The sequence below is a fragment of the Lingula anatina genome, chromosome 4 (genome assembly GCF_051362555.1).
Source record: "Lingula anatina isolate TDL-2025a chromosome 4, LinAna3.0, whole genome shotgun sequence".
In the NCBI taxonomy this organism is placed as follows: Eukaryota; Metazoa; Brachiopoda; class Lingulata; order Lingulida; family Lingulidae; genus Lingula; species Lingula anatina.
In genome coordinates this window covers 8,617,193-8,640,109 of record NC_141770.1, presented here as the reverse complement: position 1 = coordinate 8,640,109, position 22,917 = coordinate 8,617,193, and the positions used below count along the sequence as shown (strand labels likewise).

The window sequence follows — 22,917 nt, the reverse complement described above, 5'->3', positions numbered from 1 at the left end:
GTGTTTTTAAGTCGGTATGTACCAGTACCAGTTAATTGAAATAAAATATTTTCATTCAGAATACAGAAAAGGAAAATAGAAGACAGGGTCCTGTATAAAACATGAGGTAGCATTTATCAAGGCGAGTACATTGCCTAAGAACAATGGTTTTCGTGGCCAATACATAAGCAACCTTTTCTCAATGTACGTTTACCTGTCGTGTAAACTGATCCTCACATGCCATCCTGATCCTCTCAGCTGTGGCTGGACTGTCTAATCGGAACCTCCCTTTCAAACCAGACTCGGCTCTAGCAGACGATATGGCATCCTTGATGGCAAAGAACACTGAGGACGCCAGGAACAAAGGGGGTTCACCTATACCCTGTCAACAATAAGAGCCAGACGGTTTAAGTCTACTCAAAGGTATTTTTTTTAACATGTAAACTATATCAAATTAATATTAATACCTGGATGATGAGATAATGTTAAGAAAACAAATTTGCTCTCTTTACTACAGAAGTCATAATCAACTTATTGTATTACAATAATGTATTTCTGAGCTACCTCTACTTAGCCAACGCATTGTCAAATCAAATAATAAATATAACTCCTCGTTAGGTACATTAACTTATAAGCATTCAAAACTACACTCGACTTATTTTCTCAAAGTAATCCTTTGACTGCTGCTTTTCACCAGTACATATTATAGACACTCTTCATTGGTAAAACTTGAAGAGTTTTTGGTTGCAGTTCTTAAAAGAATAAATTATTAGGGATTACAGAAATAAAGGCAACTTAATTTAATATCCAAAATGTCTTATTGTTAAATAAATCTTTTAAGGTTTTAATGATACAGCGTATCCTTACTTTGGAAGAATATACTGCTTTGGGATTGGAAGCACCTTTCAGTAAAGACACATTGAATTCAACGGGGATGTCTCCATAACCAGGGATCTTGTATGTGTTTGGACCATTAGTTATCAGTCTTCCCTCAGAAGAGTATCTCAGTTGTTCGATGGTGAATAACCCATAGCCCTACAAAGCACATACATCCTCTTAGAAAATGAAATGTTATACTTGTAAGGAGTTTATTTATTTATAGACTTTGTTCTCCCATCTTAGTGTGGCTTAATGTGATATCCAGGGAGTAAATTCTACAATAATTCTAAACGCTATTGCCTTTTAAAAGAGCTGATGGTTTGCTATTAAGTTATCCTTATGTGATTAATAGAGCACTCTCCAAAATATCTGTCCGATGAATAAAGAGCAATAATTCAATAACTGATAGGAACCAATCCAATAGTTTTGAGGTATAACTTTCTTCTTTTGTTTTCATTATTATAATTATTATTATTATTTCACCTGCGCGAAGGCTCCCTCTATCTGTCCAATATCAATGGCTGGATTCAAACTTCTTCCAACATCCATAACGATATCTGTTCGCAACACCTTAGATGTTATAAAGAGATATTTGTAGAACGCCAGTATATATTTACTCTTCTTTGACTTTAGACTAGACGCCTGGTCCGTTACGCTTTTGCATGACAATAGGTAAATAAATACTACAGATTGAATAATAAAATATAACAGAAATATATATTTCATACTTTTAGAATTATAGACAAAGTAAGTTTAATGGCGATCATTAGCTGTAACAGAAGAGAGGGTCTCTTTTATTAATATATTGACCTTTTTACCTGAAGTCAGAAAGAAGGTTATACTTTTTTATTAAAAAGGGATAAACACAAAAACGACATTGTCACTAAAACAGTGTGCACAAAGTATAGAACATTACCACATGGTCTCCGGTAAGGCAATCTATTTCAACCACGGAACAAGCGGCGCCGTATGTGTAGTAACTCTGCGTGGTTTGCTCTCCTTCTACAGGTACATAGTTATCGTCCCAGGTATCGGGAACCCTGAATATAACAAGGAAACAACACATTTTAACTAGTGAAAGCCGAACTTTCAGAAGACAGAAAGCTTTAATAGTGAAGAACAAATGTCAGCTCCTGGTTTGGATTGCAAAGCGTGGCCTGAAAAAAATAATTAAATTTTTATTTAATTTTTGTTCTGCTTTTGTTTCCATGTTAATTGTCTTTTTGTTCAATTTTATAGGGGAGAGAGGGGTCGACCTTATTCCGTTGGTTTAAACAGACGCTTAACGTACCCTACAAAAAAGCGTCACCCTTACCGGAATTATATATATTGCTGCAAGGGTGCATATAGTTTTTATTTTACTATAACATAACTAGGCAACCAGTCATTGTGTAAATTGGGGATGGGTGTAGTCGAGCGCCTAGCTTATCCAATGAAATACTTCATCACCAATTATTAAAAAAATTGTGAAAAATAATTCCGCTTAGAAGTTGAATAAATAGCATTGGTTCATGACATGATTTTTTGTGCCACTTTTCGCATTGCGTTTGTGGTGACACTTTTTGTAGGGCAGCATATACCGGAAACGCTCAAAAAACTTTTTAAGTTGAAATATATTGTTCACGCATAAGGTACACGTAGGTTATATACAAAATATAACCTTTAAAGTTTGGGATCGATGCAATAACGTAACAGAAGCATTTTTAACACAAACTTGTATTTATTTTAGCAAATTGATTGAAGGTTTGGTTCCATTTGTGTTTTTAAACACTACCGATTTGGGTCCATTTGTATTTTTAAACATTACCTATCTAGATCCATTTGTGTTTTTAAACATTACCGATATGGGTCCATTTGTATTTCCTTGGACCTAACTAGAGAAGGACAAGTAACGCGGCATCTTCCTTTGAAGCTATGTGCGTTCGGGTAAACATTCGCCTTTTGTCTCACATAATCTGTTTTGATAGCTCCACGGGCGTCTGAACAGCTCATTATCAAGGTAGCACGCGCTGTGCTTCAGTGGATTTCTATTGTTTCTCTGCATTGATAACGCAATTTCTCGCAGTCCCTCGTGGTTGCTATGATACAGCATTGCCGCCATCTTGCAGTTGCGAGCACACAAGTTTCCGTCAACACGTGGAGATTTTTTGAGGGGTTTTCGGCATTTTTTCCCCGTTACCTCATAAAAACGGGGTGTGAAGTTTGTCTTCAATACCTGCTGTCTTTCCCTGCCCGTGAGGTAGTCTCTGACAGGACAGGAATACGCACCCAACGACCGGAAATCTCATTCCTACATGTAGCTGTCACACCCCGGAAGATCAATCAAACTTACACAAGAACTGACTGCTGGTGAATCAGACAAAGTAAAAATGGACCTTTTTAGCATGTTTGTGAAATTATATATTACCATTAGGGGCCACTCATTTCGCAGACAGCTTAAAGAAAAGTACCAAGAATCTGTGTCTGCATCTACGAAAGAAAAAGGATTGAGAAGGTCTCTCAAAAGGAAGAGTAGTATTACAGCTTGAATTATTACCTAGATTTTCAACAAACAGACAGTATGATCTTGTGCATTTATAACATTTGGGTTTTTTCACTTAGCAATTAAGATCTTAATTAGAAATTTCTTCTAGGTTTACATCAATTTTAATTAGTTATTTAAAAGTCAGATTTGTCGTATTAGTTTGGTAGAAAATAATACACCAGGTACCAAAATATGGTTTTCTGTTTTCAGTAACTGAAAAGCAGTCATAATTCAAGAACTTATTATAAGTATTTATAATATTTGGTTTTTCAGTCAGCAACTATCTTTCATTTATATTTCGTTTTATTTTTCATTAAAAGTTACCCGTTTACAATATGAGATTAATTTCACCAATACTGATCTTATGGTAATAAAAAATGCATATATTTGACATTAAAAATCTTCTTTTTATTTCTTTTCACTTCCTTTTTTTTTACACAACTTAATATATTGTAATAATAAAAGATTTGACAAATAAGACGCATATCACTGCAAGAGGGTCAAAGTCAAATGTGAGTATGAATTTTATCAGGATCAGATTTTTTAAACCTGTAGTTAGTGTATTCTGAGGTAATTGAATATGCAATTTCAATCAAGCAAGAAAAAACTGTCTTTAGCATATAATCCATGTTTTTTTACATTTCATTTTTTTTTCATTATAAGATAGCAAATATAAAACAACTTGAGTACATTCCAATATTTATTATTAAAAAAGTAAACATTAAAAATGCTTGTTAGTGTTACAAAGCTAGTGATGATGAATATACAATACATATGCAGTTTTCTTGTCTTGTCTCTTTTTGTGAAAGTCATGTTGGAGTTCTTTCCTATTTGTATCACGAGTAGTATTAACTTATTTATAAAAGGTATAAACTAATTTCTTATTGACCTATGTGAATTATTGTCCAAATATTTAATTAGTGCGTCTCCTCTTGGGCAATGGTGCATTGTCCAATTTTGACTTTCCGGCATCTTGTGGAGAGAATCTGGAAGAGAAAAAGAATGTTTTTATCACAAACTACTATTAATGACAATTACCCTTTTTACTTCTACTTGGACATTTGAGCCACAGGTAAGCCTTATCAAATGCATCTCAAGATTCTACCTGTCAGGTAGATTTTCCCTCTAGTTAAATTTACTTCCCTTGTTAGGCATGGGCTTTCTAGATCATTATCAGCCAGGTAACTAAACCGTCAGGCCCTTTGATGATTTGATAAAGCCAGCTAGGTGCTATCCAAAGGCATGTCTCAGGATTATTTCAAAGATTTCAAGCACCTGATAACAAGATAATGCAATGTAGCAAGGCAATTACAGAGGTGAGACTCTTATCACAAATGTGATCAAGATCTACTTGTATGACCATTACCCAAGTAAATATAATCATGAACTTTGCATGTGTACATGTCCAAATATACACTTTCACTATAAGACCAATGAGGGTGTTTGTCAATCGTCTTTATTCTGTTTAAGGAATCCAATTTAAAAATGAAAATCTATTAATTATCATTCTCAAACTGGAGCAGACTTTAGCCGGTCATGTGAATATACATATATACTTCAGAGTAGTGTTAATATCAACTTTGATAAAAGGATATTAAAAGGCCCACAGGTGCGTTTTTGTATGTCACAATTGCATGGGTGGTGCCATATTGCAATGATAGCCCATATTAAGAGTTAAAAAAATAATAATTATCATTCTCAGACCGGAGCTGACTGTAGCCGGTAATGTGTAAATATATATATACTTCAGAGCAGTTTTAATGTCAACTTTGATAAAAGGATATTAAAAGGATCACAGGTGCGTTTTTGTGTGTCATAATTGCATGTGTGGTGCCGTATTGCAATGATAGCCCATATTGAGAGTTAAAAAAATAATAATTATCATTTTCAGACCGGAGCTGACTGTAGCTGGTAATGTGTAAATATATATATACTTCAGAGCAGTTTTAATGTCAACTTTGATAAAAGGATATTAAAAGGATCACAGGTGCGTTTTTGTGTGTCATAATTGCATGTGTGGTGCCGTATTGCAATGATAGCCCATATTGAGAGTTAAAAAAATAATAATTATCATTCTCAGACCGGAGCTGACTGTAGCCGGTAATGTGTAAATATATATATACTTCAGAGCAGTTTTAATGTCAACTTTGATAAAAGGATATTAAAAGGATCACAGGTGCGTTTTTGTGTGTCACAATTGCATGTGTGGTGTCATGTTGCAACGAGAGCCCATATTAAGAGTTAAAAATATTAATTATCATTCCATAATTCGGGCTCACTTAAGCAAGTAACATAAACCTATACTGTATAGCTATACATATAGTACACAGCGGTGTTGATGCCACCTTACGTAAAAAAATACCAGACCTAAAACGATGTCGGCGAGTCGAATAAATCGGAGAGGAATTGCGTCATTTTAACTCAAAACACGATTTGAGGTTAAATTATTGCCGCATCTAAGGCTAATTCTTTACATAGAGGTAAAATTTCGAGACTAGAAATATTTTTCTATCGGATCATAGCTAAAGACAAGTATTCGACACTGCAGTTGTACAATTTCAAACACTCATTTTACGGCAACAAACACGATTGCCTTCACCATATTGGGCATTTTGAATTCCTCCATGAACAAACATACCTTATTCTCATCTAGCATCCAAAATAGCAAAAGAAATTGTACTTACATTTTATCTCTATAAGTGTCTTGACTCATCCACCAGAACGTTTTCCTCGCGTTATCACCAGCTACCTGTCCAAATGACACAAAAAGTCATCAACAGCCGCGATATGCTCGCTACCTGTACGGGAGGTCGCGTGATCCGAACGCACATCGTTTCGCGAAGAGCTCTCGCTAAGCCGATTATCCTTTGATCTTTCTCCGCGTTACTTGTCCTTCTCTATTTAGGTCCAAGGTATTTCTAAACATTACCGATACAAACACGTTTGAAGACATTACTTACTTGTAATAACCTGTTGCAGACAGGCTGATTCTGTCCATATAGGCAGCCTTAACCTGCGATTACGATAGATAATATTCAGTTTTATATATTGAGACCTTTTTTATATAAAATATAGTTTATTTTAGTGTGTTGATTATAAACCGAGCGTCCTTTCACAGGATTATTTCTACCGTAACATAGAGATAACGAATTGACAAAAATGTACACAAAGCTTGAATGTGCTCTGTACTTGTACTGATCAAATTCATGTTTCATAAGTTTTCATTTCCGTTAATATACTAATTATAATCATTCCCAAGCATATATCACTTACCCTATCTTCCCATGATCCACCAGGATTACCGGCTATATACGGCTCAAGTCGGCGTCTTAGCTTCTTACATGCATTCTGTAATAGATGCGATATATATACAGTTAAGTGTGTGTACTAGTTCCCACTGTTTTTAGGGAGCTTAATCGCCTTCTTTTAAACAACTTAACAGGTACCATTCATATCAATGATTATTTGAATACCAATAAACAAAGCCCATCTAAGTTCAATGCAATAATTCACATAACAATTTGTACTGGTTTCTGAAAACTTAACCATGACTTGACCATGATGATCTAAATTCATGCTTTAAAACGTTTTCCTTTCTTTACAATAAGACTAACAATAAACATTTGTTAGAAGATGTCACAAAGCCAATCAAACATTTAGGGGAAAACGTGACCTTAAAGTTAACAAGGCAGCAAAGCTGTCAAAGGTACAGACAAAAATTGAAAATAAAAATGCAGAAAATGGGTCATTTTGTCAATTTTGATGCAATAATAAATAATGCTTATAATAGCATTGTCAATCAATACTGAATCAAACTCACATAATGAAAATCCCAATATTTGAAAAATGATGACAGTGCATTAAATAATATTACTTAATGTTTAAAGACATAAAAACCAATGCAACTGCTTATGTGGAAATATAGAAAATGTGAAGAGCTTCAGGTGAATGTGAGTTGAAAATGCCAGTGTTTGAAAAAAAATTAAAAAAAACAATAAAAATATTCTAATAAAGCTGCTATTCAAACTTTTAATCTTGCTGTATTAACATGATATGAATAACTCCAATGTGTTTGAGAATAATAAGGCACTATTATTCATCTATAGCATAAATGTTGGCATTACACAATTTTTTTTTCTTTTGTTAACTTATTTGCAATATTAAACAACATTTACCTGCCTAATTATCACCGATTTCTAATTATGTGACACAGTTAAGAGAGCTTAACCTTTGGGACTTTACTGGAAAATCTCAACCTGTGTTTTATGTAATCTTATTTAATGGGCACTTGAAAATTAATTAGGCAAGTGATTTAATAGCTCTGAACTTAGCTAGTGATTACCCAAGGGACAATTACATACCGTACTGACCACCATTCATATACAGTAGCCCCATATAGCACTCTATAGGGCTGCATGGCATCTAAAACAGAAAACAAACACACTGATTTTCCAACACAAGATGCACTTCAGTCCTATGAAACTTATCAGTAAGTTTGGGTATCATTAGTAACATGGTTTTCTCTTAACCTTAACGGTCATCCTGGCAGTGGTGTCCAAAATAGGGTTTTCTTCAACTTTTATGCAATATAACATAATGCTTAACAGCATAATGACCATTAATTTTTAATAATAAAGTAAAAGTATCATGGATATTCAGAAAATGTGACTAGCAACGGTATTCAAGCTAATGCAAGTTCAAAGACTAAGTCACACCTTGAAAATGTCCATATGTGAAATTTTTAATTCTAACAAAAAAAAACTATATAATTGTCAGGCAAGTTAACCGATATAATAGGTTTTCCAACTGAAGCTATATTTTAGTCCTGTGCTACATTCTGTAAGTTTGGAAAGAGTATGTGACTTGGGTTTCCTTTAATGGTCACTATGGAGGCATTGTCTAAAATAGGGTTGTCTTCCATTTTGACGCAATATTACATAATTCTTAACAGCATAATGACTAACAATTTTTAATAATAAAATAAAAGTATCATGGATATTCAGAAAATGTGACATGGAAAGGTCTTCAAGACCATGGCAGTTCAGAGCCACACCTTCAAAATGCCAAAATGTAAACAAGAGATAACTGTACTGAAATGATTTTCTTTCCACTTTCAACACCTTTTTTACATATAACAAAATAATCAATTTACTGTCATTTTTAAATGATCAACAAAGAAAATCAACAAAACAATTTTAAATGTCCAATTTGCTTCATTCTGAGATTCTGAACATGGTGAATGATTGAATATGACAAACTCTATTTAGATATGAGTTTATTTCCATTTTTGACACTTTTTACACAATACACAATAACAGGTTTACCATCATTTTTACAAAATTAACTAACAATATTGTTAAGATGCAGAAAATGTCAAAAGAACACCTTTTCATAACTAATTAGTTCACAAATGAGATTGTTAACATGTCTAACAATTAAATCTGTGGAAAAAACACTTATATAAAAAAGGCATAACTTCACCAAAACTGAAACGATCAAGCTTATTTTCGAACTTATCCTTTATTTCAGTAAGACTGATCACCCCTGTGAATTTCAAGACAATTGGCCAATTGATTTTCTTTGAAATGTGTTATCGGTATTGCATATATGCTGAAAAAAGTGAAAAAACAGCATAACTTCCATAAAAATTGTCCGATCATGCTGATTTTCGAATTTGACCTGCATTTTATGAATATTCATCAGTTCTGTAAGTTTTAAGCCAAAAGGTAACACGTTTTTTCACTTATCGTGTTAACAGTGTTGCACACATGCTGAAAAAAGTGAAAAAACAACATAACTTCCATAAAAATGGCCCGATCAGGCTGATTTTCGAACTTGGCCTGCATGTTATGAATATTCATCAGTTCTGTAATTTTCAAGCCAAAAGTTAAAACGCTTTTTCACTTATGGTGTTATCGGTGACGGCCATATGTACAGACACATCTGTGTCTGTACATAAAAAGGGTATAAGCCTTAGCCTTTTCCTGTTTTTTTCCTTTAAACGACGTCTATTAGCACATGTAGTTCAAACGCCGCGCTTGCATGCGCAGTAGGCCTTCATTAACTGTTCCCAAGCACTTTGCTCAGTCTATAGATGTACATGTACACGGCCCCACAGTTTCAACTCACCAATACAGCCATGCCGTTGAGATCCGATCCTGTGCTGGCAGCTGTGACAGTGGTGTTAGGAACAGAGCTGGTGGTGGTTTCATTGATGTGGAACTTGTGGACTGGGACCTGTAATGCTCGACTGGCAACCTTGAAGGGTAATACCACCTTTATAATGATGTGTCGATAATAATATGAATACCAGGAGTGGATCCAAAATATTATGGGGATTACAATCTCTTTCCCCCAAAATATGAGAATGGGTAGAGGTCCCAAGAAGCACAATGCGTACCCCAATCTCGACCTACGTTCGATGCCGAAAATATATACCTCTGAGTGGGGGTAGGCGATTAGGGGGATGTGCCCTTTATTGAACCCTGCAGAAAATTAAGTGCTTTGTCTTTAACCGACTTGCGATTCACAAAGAATCTAGAAGGCAGCTTTTCCCTTCTTTTAAATCAACATAAAGAGAAAATATAAGTCTTAACAATCGCCTTTGTCTCAGTGGTCATAGTTACTTTAAGGTATGCCAACTACATTTATTTTGAACAGATTCTTTGTTTAACACTCGTAGAACAATCTAGCGAATGCGTCTATAAATTTAAATCGATATTAGTCAAGCCCAAAAACTTAGGAAATTTAAGTAAAACTAATGTCAGTATAATCTCATCATTATCAGTCTATCAATTTGATGGCACCAAACTCACTACACTCTAAATTGCCTAAATACCCATTACACTGCCTTACAACCGACGAACCTTTCCTGTTTATTAAAAAAAACAAAGCAAAAGCATGCATTCATGGGTATACTACCGGGAAGTCTGCAACTTATATATCGTCTACCTGTATCATCTTAGTGTGCAATCCTTGTCCCATCTCTACACCACCATGTGTTATCAGAACTGAACCGTCCTCTTGGTACACATGAACAAGTGCTGCTCCCTAGTAATCAGACAGAATGAGATAAGTTGTAAGACAATGTCTATAGTCTATATCAGTCGCTTTTAAAGTACAATATTTATTTATAAGCATAATAACCGAAAAGGACATCTTATTTGAATATGCTATTTAGTATCGAAAATAAAATAAACTAACAAAACTAAATACGCAAAAAGGGCTGCTTAACGTGACCTATAATGCGCATGTAAAAAATAGATTAATATATTAAAAATATACTGAGAGACAAGTACCAGTGTAATGACATAAGGGGACATTCTATAGATTCATCTACCTGTTCTAGAAATCGATTATTATAAAAAGAAATCAGAAACTTGGTTGGAATCAAGCTAACTCCGCGCTTCTTCCATCGGTTGTCTCTGAAAGCAGAGTTAACCTTGAAAATTTCATTGTGTTATTGATTTTTATCAAAGTTAATTATTCTGTAATATTGAGCAGTCCTAGGTGAAAATACAGCTAGATCATTTGAAGTCTGACCAGATAAAGCACAATATATCTTTTAGTTTAGTGTTACGAAATTGACGCAATCTAAGGTTCATGTAGATCCAACAAAATATAATATAATGATGTCGATAGTTCTTCAGACCGTTTCAGCGACCGGTTGAAAATGCAGACAGTATGGAGGTAGTCCCTACTCATACCAACAAATTTCAAGCCAGTTATAATATAATCTACTGTACATTTTAAATCCATCCGTTACTCCAAAAATATGTAGTTGTGTGTCAATTGACTTAGACTGCTCTCCAAATAAATCTGCAACTTATGTCATAATTGATCAAGATTATCAAATGCAGCGGTAAAACGTAACAAAAGACACTGTGGCAACGCTTTTAAAGACCGCCTCTGTAAAAATGGAGCAAATAATCGCTAAACATTACAACTTTATGTCTCCTCAACAGGAATCCACACTGATTTCCCCTAGCGTTCTACCAAACCCTTTGATTATCACTCGACTGCTGTGCCTAATGTGGAGTACTTTTAAAGGCGATTATGCTATTTTTGATGCTATATTACCTGTTAAATTGGGCAATGTCTTCTTTTTTATGACAAAATCCACTCTGCTCGATGACTTCATTCCAGCATCGGTCTATAGCACAGTTTATCAGTCGAATACCCTTTGGCGTTAGGTCATTTTCCTTGTACATGTTTATCTCACGGACCTTCAACAAATGAAAACAATATTGAATGGTTATATTGCGTAAAATATTAAGGTTATAATACAATTAATATCATTATAGTTGTACGTTCGTACTGGGTTAGTCAAAAGCAGAGTTTAGGGCCTGATCCAGTTACAATAAACAGTTTACGGTGTCGTAATGTGAATAAGGGAAGCATAACTACTGTAAATATCCCAAATAACCAAGTTAAATCTGTGTGATAAAAGTGATAACTCTGGATGTGGAACAGAGCACAAGATAAGTAAGGTCTTCCTGTAAAAATCCCCGCTTTTTTTTTTAAACATATATTTGTTACATTTTATACCTACCCTGTGTGAGGGAATATTCAGACTGACGGCGACATCTTCAATTATATTCTCCATGACCAGCATTGACTGAGGGGCACCAAACCCCCTGAATGCCGTGTTTGAGGGCAAGTTGGTCTTACACAGGATACCAGTTAGTACAGTGTTTGGAATATGGTAACAGTTGTCAAAACAGTATAGTGATGCACTGACGACCTGTAGCACAAAAAAGTGTATACAAACTGTGTATACAAAAGTGTATACAAGTTTATACAATCGTGTATACAAACATAGCACACTTATTTTGTAGTCATTTACATGTATGCATTTCCTTTTGTGATCAGTATCTTGCAATAAATATAGAAAACATTCAGGAGTTTGAACTCACTTCCGGTGACATATCAGAAGTATTTCCTGCATTCAAGAAAACTGTGGCCTCCAAGGCTTTGAAACGACCAACGCTGTCAATGCCAACCTAAAACGAGCATTTCGATTCGTGACAATGAAAGACAAGATAAAAACAATTCCTGCTTGTATCATTTCATTTATTTATGAAATGAATCACACCAGTTGTTTCACAACAAAAGGTAATTATTTGAGTTGCTTAAATACCCCTGAAATTCATCAAAACACTACAAAAAAATCAGCAACATTGTCTGATACACACCAAGGTATACATGATATCTTCAATATTTTGACACAGAATTTTTTTTTACTCGTGCATGTAGGTCAGAGGGTAAATATTTGAAACTTAAAAGAAGTCCTTCCGAGTCCAAAATGACGGTGGATTCAGCTAACAACTGAGGTAGATTCTAAACAAATGGCAACATACCTTGTACTTTCCAAGGAAAGGATGTCGTCCCCCTGATATCAGCATATCCTCGTCTCTATCCAACATACCACGGACTGGCCGGTTCAACCTGTGTATGCATGTAAAACAACAAATCACACGCTGACGTGATATTACACATAGTGTCGGTTTGCATAGTGTCTTCTCTATTTCATTTTATTTGATTCCCAACTTGAACATCTGTGTAGAGTGTACGGGATAATTGGTTACGCCATTTCACATTTTAACAAGCTTTGAATGCGAATCGAAACTTGCGGCAAAATTGGATATAAAAGCCAGGTTCCACTCACTTGAAAGCAGCAATAGCTACTGGTATCAGAGTCACATAACGGGTTTCCTTTCCTCCAAAACCCCCACCTGTAGAGATACAAATTCCAAAATAGCTCTGCCACAAAGTTCCAAAATGAAACAAGTTTCATAAAGTCACAGGATAGATGCAACATGCGCATGTCACAAACACGGTGCACCATACCATTGGATTTCCACGTGTATGCTAAGAACAGCTATGTTTACGCAGAATGTGACTAAAGATCAAATACTCTATCCAAGTGAAAAGTTATTGACGTCGGTCTGAGGACTTACACGTCTTGAATATTTACCTAGCCTTTTTGTCCTGATACACACTCTGTTCATCGGTAAGCCAAGGGCTCTAGCAACAATTGCCTTCAAGAAATGTAAGAATAAAGCAGATATAGACATATAGACAAAATAAATTTTATTGTTGACTCCTGTACATGCACAAAACCATTAACTCCAGCGTTTTCTAGATAGTATATAAAGAGTGCGGCCTATGACAACAAATAGTAACTGTAGTCCAAAGTGCAATCCTGTTAAGAACACGTCACGATTACGGTAAGTATTGAGAGGCGGGTTGTAACATTACCTGAGCAGTGGACGGAGACTGCGTACTACAAAATATTTCAATTTCTCCATCTTCTCCTCTAGGTACGACTCTCGCCACATGAGTCTCCAGATAAAAATGTTCCTGCCCCCCTCCTTTGATCTCCCCCTCTAAGATGTGGTCAGCCTGCTCAAAGCCACGTTCTGTATCACCTGACTTGATGAGAGCCTTCGCTTCGTGTGGGTAGTAAGACTCTTTGGCAATTGCTTCCTATAAATTGGCCGTCTATTAATTTTTAAACCTAAATTACATACTGCAGCAAATTTGCTGCAACATTGCTGCATACTACAATTAATTCTTTCTTGCAAATCTGCAGTAAATTTGCTGCAATAATGCTGCAAACTAGCAGCAACAAATTATTTCTTGCAACCTGCTGCAAACTCGTTGACGCAAACTTTTTGTTTGCAGCAATTTTGCTGCAATATTGTTCTAAATTTATCATTTTGCTAAGGGTAATGCTAAGTGATGAAAAAGTTACTGTAGTTCAAAAAGTAGGCTTATTTTCACTTTGTTTTTACTACAATATCCAAAGAGACATTCATTAACCATAAATATGAATTCTTAATTACTTCCATGATATGTTACCTCTATTGTGAACACTGTTGGAAGGTCTTCGTACTCAATTTTTACGGCCTTCGCTGCTCTCTGCGCATGCGTCTTGGTGTCAGCCACTATGGCACCTATCACCTGGCCATAACACGTCACCTACAATATTGAAGTACAGGACTGTAGGGAGCAAATTTTAAGATGGGAGGCGAACTAATCAGAAACAAGACTAATTCCCGTTGTGTTGATTAATTACATTGCAAGTGTCTGTAAAAAATATGGGATTAACCCCCCCTCTCAAGCCCCTCCTTGATTCTACGCGAATTGTACATAGTAGTGCAATGATGGTTTTTACTTTCATTGAAGTCATCAATCTATGCTCTTTAACCATTGGCCCATAGTCGACTCTACATCACAGGCTGCCCGATTTCAGCAATACAAACTAATCCAGAGAAAATAGACTTTTGAAAGAAAAAATATTTTTGTGAAATGCATACACACAAGTCCCAAATAAGTAGTCGTTTCAACAATCTACCGGGTACATGTATAAGTATACCACTACCTTACCTCCTCTGAAGCAAAAATCTCCTCCCCAGTTGACAGAACTATCCTTATATTGGAACCTGGTACATCCATGTGGCCAAAGAAGGCCTCTACTCCAGGCAAAGCAAGTGCTTCACTAGTGTCAATGGAGAGGATCTTGGCGTGGGCTCTGGTGCTGGTCACCAATGCCAAGTGCAACTCACCTACTCAAATGTGAAACACAGATAGATAGATAGACAGATAGATAGATAGATAGATAGATAGATAGATACTTTGCACCGGTAAATGACCTGACCGGGGGTCGAAATAAAACGTGGTGTTGACCCCAGTTTAATTAAAATAATCTTCAAATTCTGAAAGAAAAATCACCACATACAACCGAGAGCTGCAAAACATACCGTCAACCAGTGGCATGTCGTCACAATATTGAGCTTCTCCGGTGGCGTGTTGCAAGCTTGCCCTGTGCTGCAGTGGGCGTCCAACTGCGTCGTGTTTTGGCTGGTCAGGAGGGACTTCCTCAAACACCTGTGTACCTCGGCTGATACTACGTGTCAGGCTAGGAAGTGCCAGTGTGTGCCGGGGTGAAACTGTTGCACCTTCCATCCCAGACTGAAATGTACAATGGATTTGGGGTTGTAAATTGAATAGCTTAATTTGCTAAACTGCTTTAATCGTTTTTTATTAAGTCATGAAATACATGCGTGCTAAGTAATTCTGTTGAACAGTGATTTATTTTCAATTTGTAATTGTATGTCCACTTTGTTTTTATGTCTGTTTTTTTTTAAATTTCGATATTAAAATATTTTTAATATTAAAAGATTGATAACAACAAACAGAAAATAGAAAATGCAAATGGTGTTGGTGTTTTACTTAACTAACTGCGTAGCACATATTTTGCCCTTTAACTAGATTTCTTTTCAAACTAGTTACTTTGACCAGCTACAAATTTGTACATGTAGGTAAGAAATTATAAATGTACCCCTTTGCGCAATTCTAATTGTACCCTGTGGAAAAACTTGAAAAAGAAACTGCATGCCAATGCTCTCTTGTAGGGCATCTGACCACCAATGTCCTCTGGTGATGAAGGAAAGTCTTCCGCCAGCCATTGGACTACATCTGATGTTAGCTGATCTTCCCATTTTCTGAAAAATTTACAGGTTATTCTAACACAATTTAGTTCGCAGTCAATCTGACTCAAGAAAGGGCAAATTAACAAAAAATAATGTTATAACTAGACAGCAAGACTGACATATCTGCAGAGACTAAATAAAGGTCAGTCGCAAATTCAAATGGATCTATGCAAAACAGATGATTAGTAGAAAAAACCTCTTTGAGAAATTTCTGACGTTTTCTCAGCAACGTCAAAAATGGGATACCTGAAAATTATAAGAAAATGTATACAGCCTTGGTCATAACATACATTTTCCATTTGTAATAAAAAGCAAACCCGTCTAATGTATACATTTTCACCTGTTTATTTTATACATGAAAGAGTGGGCTTAGCATTAAATTGCGCAGTAACTAAAACTATTATTGGTCTGTCCCGTATCTACTCGTAGTTTTTCATATGTAGGCCTTAGTTAAGAAACCACGTCAGTACCTTCCAACACTTCTCTTAGCTGTTGTTAGGGCCAAAGAAGATGTTTCAGACATGCCACCAAAGGCAATTGACATTTCTTTAATAATATCGGTATCATCTTCAAATAGGACTCTCATCCCAGCGTTCACTATTGCTGCTGCATTTTCTCTGCGCTGTGCCTGCTTGTATCCAAACACAAATTCATTCTGGAAAATTTTAATCGTATTTTAAATTGATCTTAAAAATTTCCACCTTCAACAATCACATGCATGTAAGTCATAGTATGACTTAATTCAAAAACAACATTCACACTGACAAAATATAGATAAATAAGCCATTATGTCTTGTATAACGGTAGAATCGCCCTTTTCAATGCATCATGATAATTTTATCGCAAGCTGCAAACTGCGAAAATCTATCAAATTGTATCTTTATAACTTGATAAGGCAAAAATATGGCTGACCTTTCTGGAAAAAGGGATGAAAACAGACAATACAATCTCATCCGGTTTAATATTCCAATTTCCGCGCCTGGTGTAAAAAGTGTTGTCTAAAAGAGCATTTCTCTGGCCACCCTCTAAAATCAAAATTTAATTATATGTACATAAAAATATTCATTGAAATATATATTCTGATCATGCACAGAAGCAAATTCCTAAGGATAGAAGAAGATTTATCTGTTATCCAAAATAATGTATGTAAGGCAGTGAATAATGAGATTTTGGCGAAGGGTAACAATATCCTTAAAGCACTACGTAACTGGAAAAAACAGAACTCAATATTTTTGTTGGCGTTCACTAAACGCATAGAACGCTTCTCTTCAAAATGACAGCACTCATGTCAATAGTGGTATATACATATAGGCCCTACCATAATTGAAAATGTTTCCGAGCAAGAAGATAGTTATCGTCCTAAGCATGAACCCATAAGGTGTGTGAGGAGACTGCATTACATGTACCTTTCGATATCAGGGTTATCGTGGATCCTGTAGCCATGAAGAGAGGAACGAGGTCAGAATGGTGATGTGCCCACAAAATATTTCCAGCCAAAGACTGAAATCAAATTGGTTTTCAATTGTATCGTTGGTTTTTATATATGAAATAGGGCAGGTTGTCGGCTTACGTATCTTTTACTGGTAATTGTGTCAAAAGAGACCCATCTTGTTGTGGGTGTTCTTGCAATACATAGCATTGTTTCTTTCTGGGTAATATTGCTTATCTGTTATCGTTTACGGCAGTTTTTTTCTAAAAAAAATGCACGTGTTTGTCATACAATATAAATCGAAAAACAAACAGCTGAGAGACGCACGGCTACATTACGAATTTGATGTCCTGCAATCCCAGTAATAATTCCCCGCATGGCTGCCAAGGTCTTGGATTTGTATTCTGCAAAGACATTGGTTTCGATTACAACATACCAAAGTGAAGTTGAAAAAACACCAAGGTCACTCTTTCTAAAGTTAATAAAAACGTTATAAATGCCTAATAAATAATGTTATTTTTTATTCATAGAATTATTTTTGTTACATATCGTCCTAAGGAGGATTCACGTTGACCATTTTATCAAAGTGTAAACAATTTCAAACACTTCGGAGCTGAATGAAAGTTTTCATAGAATACTGTATTAAAAGAAAAGCACTGAAAATGTATTTCATCATGTATTGTCTACCTGTTGTATTCTTGATGGCTTCGGTCAAAATCTCGCCAAATCTCGCAAGGGTAACTGCACCACCAATTTGGATCCCGGTGTCACTCACTGCGACTTCATGTAATTCTGGCACGTGTGTTGCAGCAATCATAACTTGGGCATGTGCTTTTCTGTATTTTGTATCCAACCCTGGGTTAGTAGAACAATATCCATAAACGAACAACTGTTTGGAATACAAAAAATGCTAACAAACGTACCTATACCAGGGTCAACGATTGATATATCGCTAGTTACTAACATATATTTTCCAGCCAAATTGTGTACACATTTCTGCGCTGTGACCCTGTGATGAAATCTGAGCAAGTCCCCAACAAGTCCCTTTCACGGCAATCAAGATATTTAAATGCTCCGACCTTTGAAGTTAAAACTGCTAGCTCCACTGAATGATAGGATTTTCATGGGCACAGTTTTGGAAAACCCTTCCAAATCACATGACTTATTTACCAGACATGAGTGGAGACAGATCATCTGTGCGCTACGTGCGTTAAGCAGAGGGCACTTCGCAGAGATAAAAGTTCTGTGAAGACAAAGGGTTTACTACTGGGTAAAAATAATTGGTTCTATTTGACAGTAAAACAGAGAGGTTCAGCGAGAACTTTTGCACAAAATTAACGTTACGCAGTCTGGTAGAGAGTAAAACACATTATGCCCTTCACAAAGACACATTGTAAGAGATGCAACTAACGACAAAGTATTTGATAACAAAGCCTTCAACACCATCTACGTTTTTCCTCTTTGCCCACATATATAGAAGGCCATATGTATTGTCAATACATATCAAAACGAGTCTATCAATTCCCTATCATGCGGCCTACTGGAATACATTAAAATACAACCCTCTTTAACTTAGACAAGCATTTTTACAAAATGCAACAAGATATGTGATATTGGGATGGAATAGAATCTTTTTCACCTACCAACAGCTGTGTTTCCAATAACAATCCTAGCATTGGGATATTTGAATTTCAGTTCCAGAAGATCCTTCAAGAGCACAGGCCGTAACCAGGTAACCCTCTCACTCTTGAAAGTTAAAAATTTTGTCCCAAACCCATTCGAAATCTGCAAAGGTAAAAAAAGGCAAAATAGTCTAACTATGCAACATTTATTTTTTTTTGCACACCGTAGCATTTAAATATTGTTCGTCACTGGGTTCAGTTGACTAGACAAGGCACGGGATTAAATTGACTAGACATGACCGATGGAATGTAAATTCAATATTTCTCACAATAAACATCTCTGTGCTTACTTTTAATTCAGGAGGGAATATTGGTTCTTGTGTTCTATCGACGGGCACAAACTCGCATGGTTCAGCGGCACCAAGAACCTGTCCTTCGTTACTTAGCTGGTTTTTGCAACATTTGGATCCCATGCAACAGGGTCCGTCTTTGCTGAATGTTTTGAACCCTTCAAGGATAGGTCTGTAGCCGGTGCATCTGCAAAGGTTTCCTGAAAGGATCGACGTTTTAAAAGCGTGGGTTAATGTTCAATTACACACCCATTCGATGGCAGGAACAAGAACTGTGTGACTGAATGACATGACAATTCCAGTAAGCTGGTCAATAAGTATCACAATCGGCATGATCAGTCGTGGACAGGAGAAGAGTCACTTTTCAAAAGAATGGACTTGTATCACTATTATATGCATCTTCAGTACTAACATGTATCCACACGCTTTGGGCACTGCGCAATGAAAATAAGATATTCAAGCTATTTCAATTTTAAAATGTATAACCATTGTGTATTATGCCGCGGATGTTCAAGGATTGGAATACATGGTTTTAGTCGGTACCTTGAAATATGCTTTCCACTTCCTCCTCTGTTGGCTTAGGCTTATTCCTTAGTAACGTGTACATTGACATCACCATACCTGGAGTGCAGAAACCACACTGTGTGCCGTGGGACTTGGCTATTATCTCCTTAGATGGCAAATGATATCGTCATCAAAGAAATAACAAACAGCTTCCTAACATAACATACGGCTTTACCCCGTTCTGTGATTTAAGTATGGCAATTTAAGTAAAGCAAGGTTTTATGAAAGATCTCAGTGATTTAAATTTTCTTGAAGACCGGTATAATTTCAAAATTTATTATTTGCTTATTACTGTTTACAGTTGCCATATGATATTTTAAAAGCATTATATACAACTTCAATTTGACCATACCGGTACGGTTGATTTTGAATGAAAGATGTATCAGGGATGATTTTTTATTTTTATTCATAGTACGTCTTCTTCCTTTTCACACCATACCTGAACTGGGTGTAGCCTCGTTTTCGTACTACCAATCCCCTCCACTGTAGTGACAGCGAGACCATGGAGAGAGCATATTGGAACAAGACACGCATTGGATGCATAATGACAAGTCAACAGTTAGGGAAAATAAATCTGTATAAAATCAACTTATCATAAAGGTTTCATAGGAAAGACCCATGGAAATAACAGTAACGTGTAAGGATACAATATTTCGTCCTGTTCCTGGTCGTACTTTGATATCATCACTGTGCATGCACCACACCCTCCTTCTCCACAGCCAAGTTTGGTGCCAGGGAGACGCACTGATACGTGGAGTAAAGGACAGATAAACATTTGTACCAAGGAAAAGAGAGAGACGAGAAAGGGCACATTCCCACAGACACGATCGGTCCACGTAAACCGATCCAACTCTGTGGGGTCTCTCCTGAGTGCCGTCAGCTAAACTGATCATGGTTTCGCAAACGACGAAGTGCGATGAGAACAATTTCACGCTATGTTATAACTTTATGCACAGATGGTTCCGTATGTTGCACGTCCAAAAGGATACGTATGTCACGCAGATACTGCAGCAATGTCGTCTCCGGGTCGGCATTCTTTTCTATTATCTATAAATTATGAAGTCAGAAGTCAGTTATTGAAATTTCTTTCACACTGGGTTTCGCAAAAAGATGTTTATTTAACGAAATCTGCCCTCTATAATTTATCTGTTATCGAGTCAGGTAGCTCTCGTATTTAGGAGTGTAAACAATTAATTATTTGAATTAGATTATAGATATGTTGCAAGTTTAAGCAGTGCTATTGGTACGTATATAACGTAAATGCCTATATCACGTACGCATTGCACCCTTATGCAAAAAAACGTTCTGTAGAAATTGCCGTTCTGTGCAGTAGTCGTTGCTGAAAATATGAACATTTAACCAAAACTGAGTTAAATATTGTCAAGTATGCATTCCGTATTTTGTCCAGTGGATACAGTTATGGTTAGTTAAAGTAACAATTCTTATGTAATCTAAAGAACAGTAATAGATTACAACAAGTACGTGAACGTATGTTAAATTTGAGAAACCTTCTTTTCATTAACGAAAAATAAGTAAAATGAGTTCAGGTATGCATTCTGTATTTGTCCGGTGAATACAGTTATGATCAGTTAAAGAAACAATCCTTACGTAATCGAAAGATCAGTAGTAGGTAACAACAATTACGCGAGCGTGCATTAAACTTGAAATACCTTCTTCCCATTAACGAAAAATACTAGCTCATCAGCGCCCATGCTCCCCGTTGACAGTAACTTCGCCGCTGCCGTATCTTCGGGTGGATGTTTGTTCAGGAAGTTGGACCTGATCAGTAACTAGGTTATGGAAAGTCTACGTGCGGGTTGACACACTGCAGACAACGTTGCGCAACCGAAATACCTTTCGCTGACACTTGAGTTATTATAATACTACAGAATTAGAGAGACATTTTGGCTCCGTTTAATAATTAGTACATGAAATTTCTTTAGGCAAAGGGAGTCACCGGGATACTCGACACTAGGAAAGTAAAGATAATTATGCGATAAGGCTAATAAATTATAATTACGTAATGAAAATTAAATGAAAATATAGATGTAATTATTAAATGTGGTGAAAGAGAAAAGAAAGTAAATGGAAAGAGAGAAAGCAAGAACAAGAGACAACGTACCTGTATGTAAGAATAAAAATAAGCGTAAGATTCGGAGTGCTTACCTGGTAATTCTTTTGCAACATTGGAAGTAAAATTCTCCGACAAATTTTGAGGTCTGATCTTACCAGCAGCAAGAGTGAGACTTGCCCTTAGTCACGTGTTATGGAAACTTGCTACTGATTGGTTCTGCGTCTTTATTGTAGGACAGAGGTCGTGTACTGATAATGCTGCATTCGCGTGTACGGAATACCCCGATGACTCCCGAAAGTAAATCTTTGCGATAACCTTGTATTTATAATACTACAGAAATAGAGAGACATTTTTGCTCTGTTTAATAATAACATGAAAACTTTTTGTGGCGAAGGGAGTCACCGGGATATTAAAATTCGGCACGGGGAAAGTAAAAATAATTATGCTACAAGGCTAATAGATTATAATCACGAAATGAAAATTAACTGAAAAAAGAAGACATTATTAAAGTTAGGGGTGCAAATGCGCCACGACAACCAGGGTTTCCACTGTAAACCCGGGTTTTATTCCAGGTCTTATAAATCGCGCTCCACTACATGTTCATTGTACGTATACGTCTCAGTCCAATATATGATTTATGTGGATTTTGGGGATAAAACCTCAGTACATGTAGATCTGGAACGTTGTCACAGTGATTTTATTATGCATGTGTTGGATAAAGTTGGGGTGGTCAGTTTTCATCAGCAACAGACAACTATTAGGAGTGTATGGGTTTTATCAATTTAATTCATATCTTTAGCATCGAGGCGGGGAAGATCCGGGATGGGTGTTTCATGTTTATTTGAACTTATTCTTGTTTGGGGAAAGTTAGAACTGGAGAATACTCCGAATATTTCGGGGTACCATCTGGAAAATACGTCCGCTGTTTTGGGCGTGGTGGCCGAATAGAATAAAAGGGGAGCATGTTGCATTGATACCGCAACACACATACGTTTCTGA

General features: G+C 36.2%; 1 protein-coding gene and 1 long non-coding RNA gene across 2 annotated transcripts; both read right to left on the bottom strand.

Annotated features, from left to right (window-relative positions):
- Window positions 1–98: 98 nt before the first annotated feature.
- LOC106169725 (xanthine dehydrogenase/oxidase-like) lies at window positions 99–22,102 on the bottom strand. Its single transcript, XM_087010762.1, has 32 exons — window positions 21,515–22,102; window positions 20,834–20,891; window positions 20,495–20,588; window positions 20,284–20,395; window positions 19,824–19,950; window positions 19,281–19,480; window positions 18,952–19,093; window positions 17,996–18,163; window positions 17,636–17,712; window positions 17,286–17,379; window positions 16,792–16,904; window positions 16,350–16,534; window positions 15,753–15,891; window positions 15,148–15,358; window positions 14,774–14,952; window positions 14,246–14,365; window positions 13,643–13,870; window positions 13,359–13,422; window positions 13,050–13,116; window positions 12,742–12,829; window positions 12,298–12,384; window positions 11,934–12,125; window positions 11,462–11,607; window positions 10,722–10,806; window positions 10,334–10,432; window positions 9,512–9,640; window positions 6,656–6,730; window positions 6,343–6,395; window positions 1,775–1,898; window positions 1,342–1,428; window positions 847–1,014; window positions 99–361 (listed from the first exon to the last, which is right to left on the bottom strand). Exons 1-32 carry the CDS (start codon window positions 21,554–21,556, stop codon window positions 179–181), a joined length of 3,936 nt encoding a protein of 1,311 aa, XP_086866888.1. The 5' UTR covers window positions 21,557–22,102; the 3' UTR covers window positions 99–178.
- Window positions 4,070–6,300, bottom strand: LOC147762238 (uncharacterized). The gene is made up of 2 exons (XR_015333931.1): window positions 6,067–6,300; window positions 4,070–4,368 (listed from the first exon to the last, which is right to left on the bottom strand). It is a non-coding gene; the product is annotated as an uncharacterized LOC147762238 (long non-coding RNA).
- Window positions 22,103–22,917: the final 815 nt, after the last annotated feature.

Bases quoted from the DNA above. Each gene is read 5' to 3' on its own strand.
- LOC106169725 (XM_087010762.1), bottom strand. From the start codon at position 21,556: ATGGGCGCTGATGAGCTAGTATTTTTCGTTAATGGGAAGAAG. The intron at 19,951-20,283 runs GTATGGTGTGAA...TTGCCATCTAAG, and splicing joins CGAGGCTACACCCAGTTCAG to GAGATAATAGCCAAGTCCCA. The intron at 12,830-13,049 runs GTGAGTGGAACC...ATGCATACACAG, and splicing joins GTAGCTATTGCTGCTTTCAA to GTTGAACCGGCCAGTCCGTG.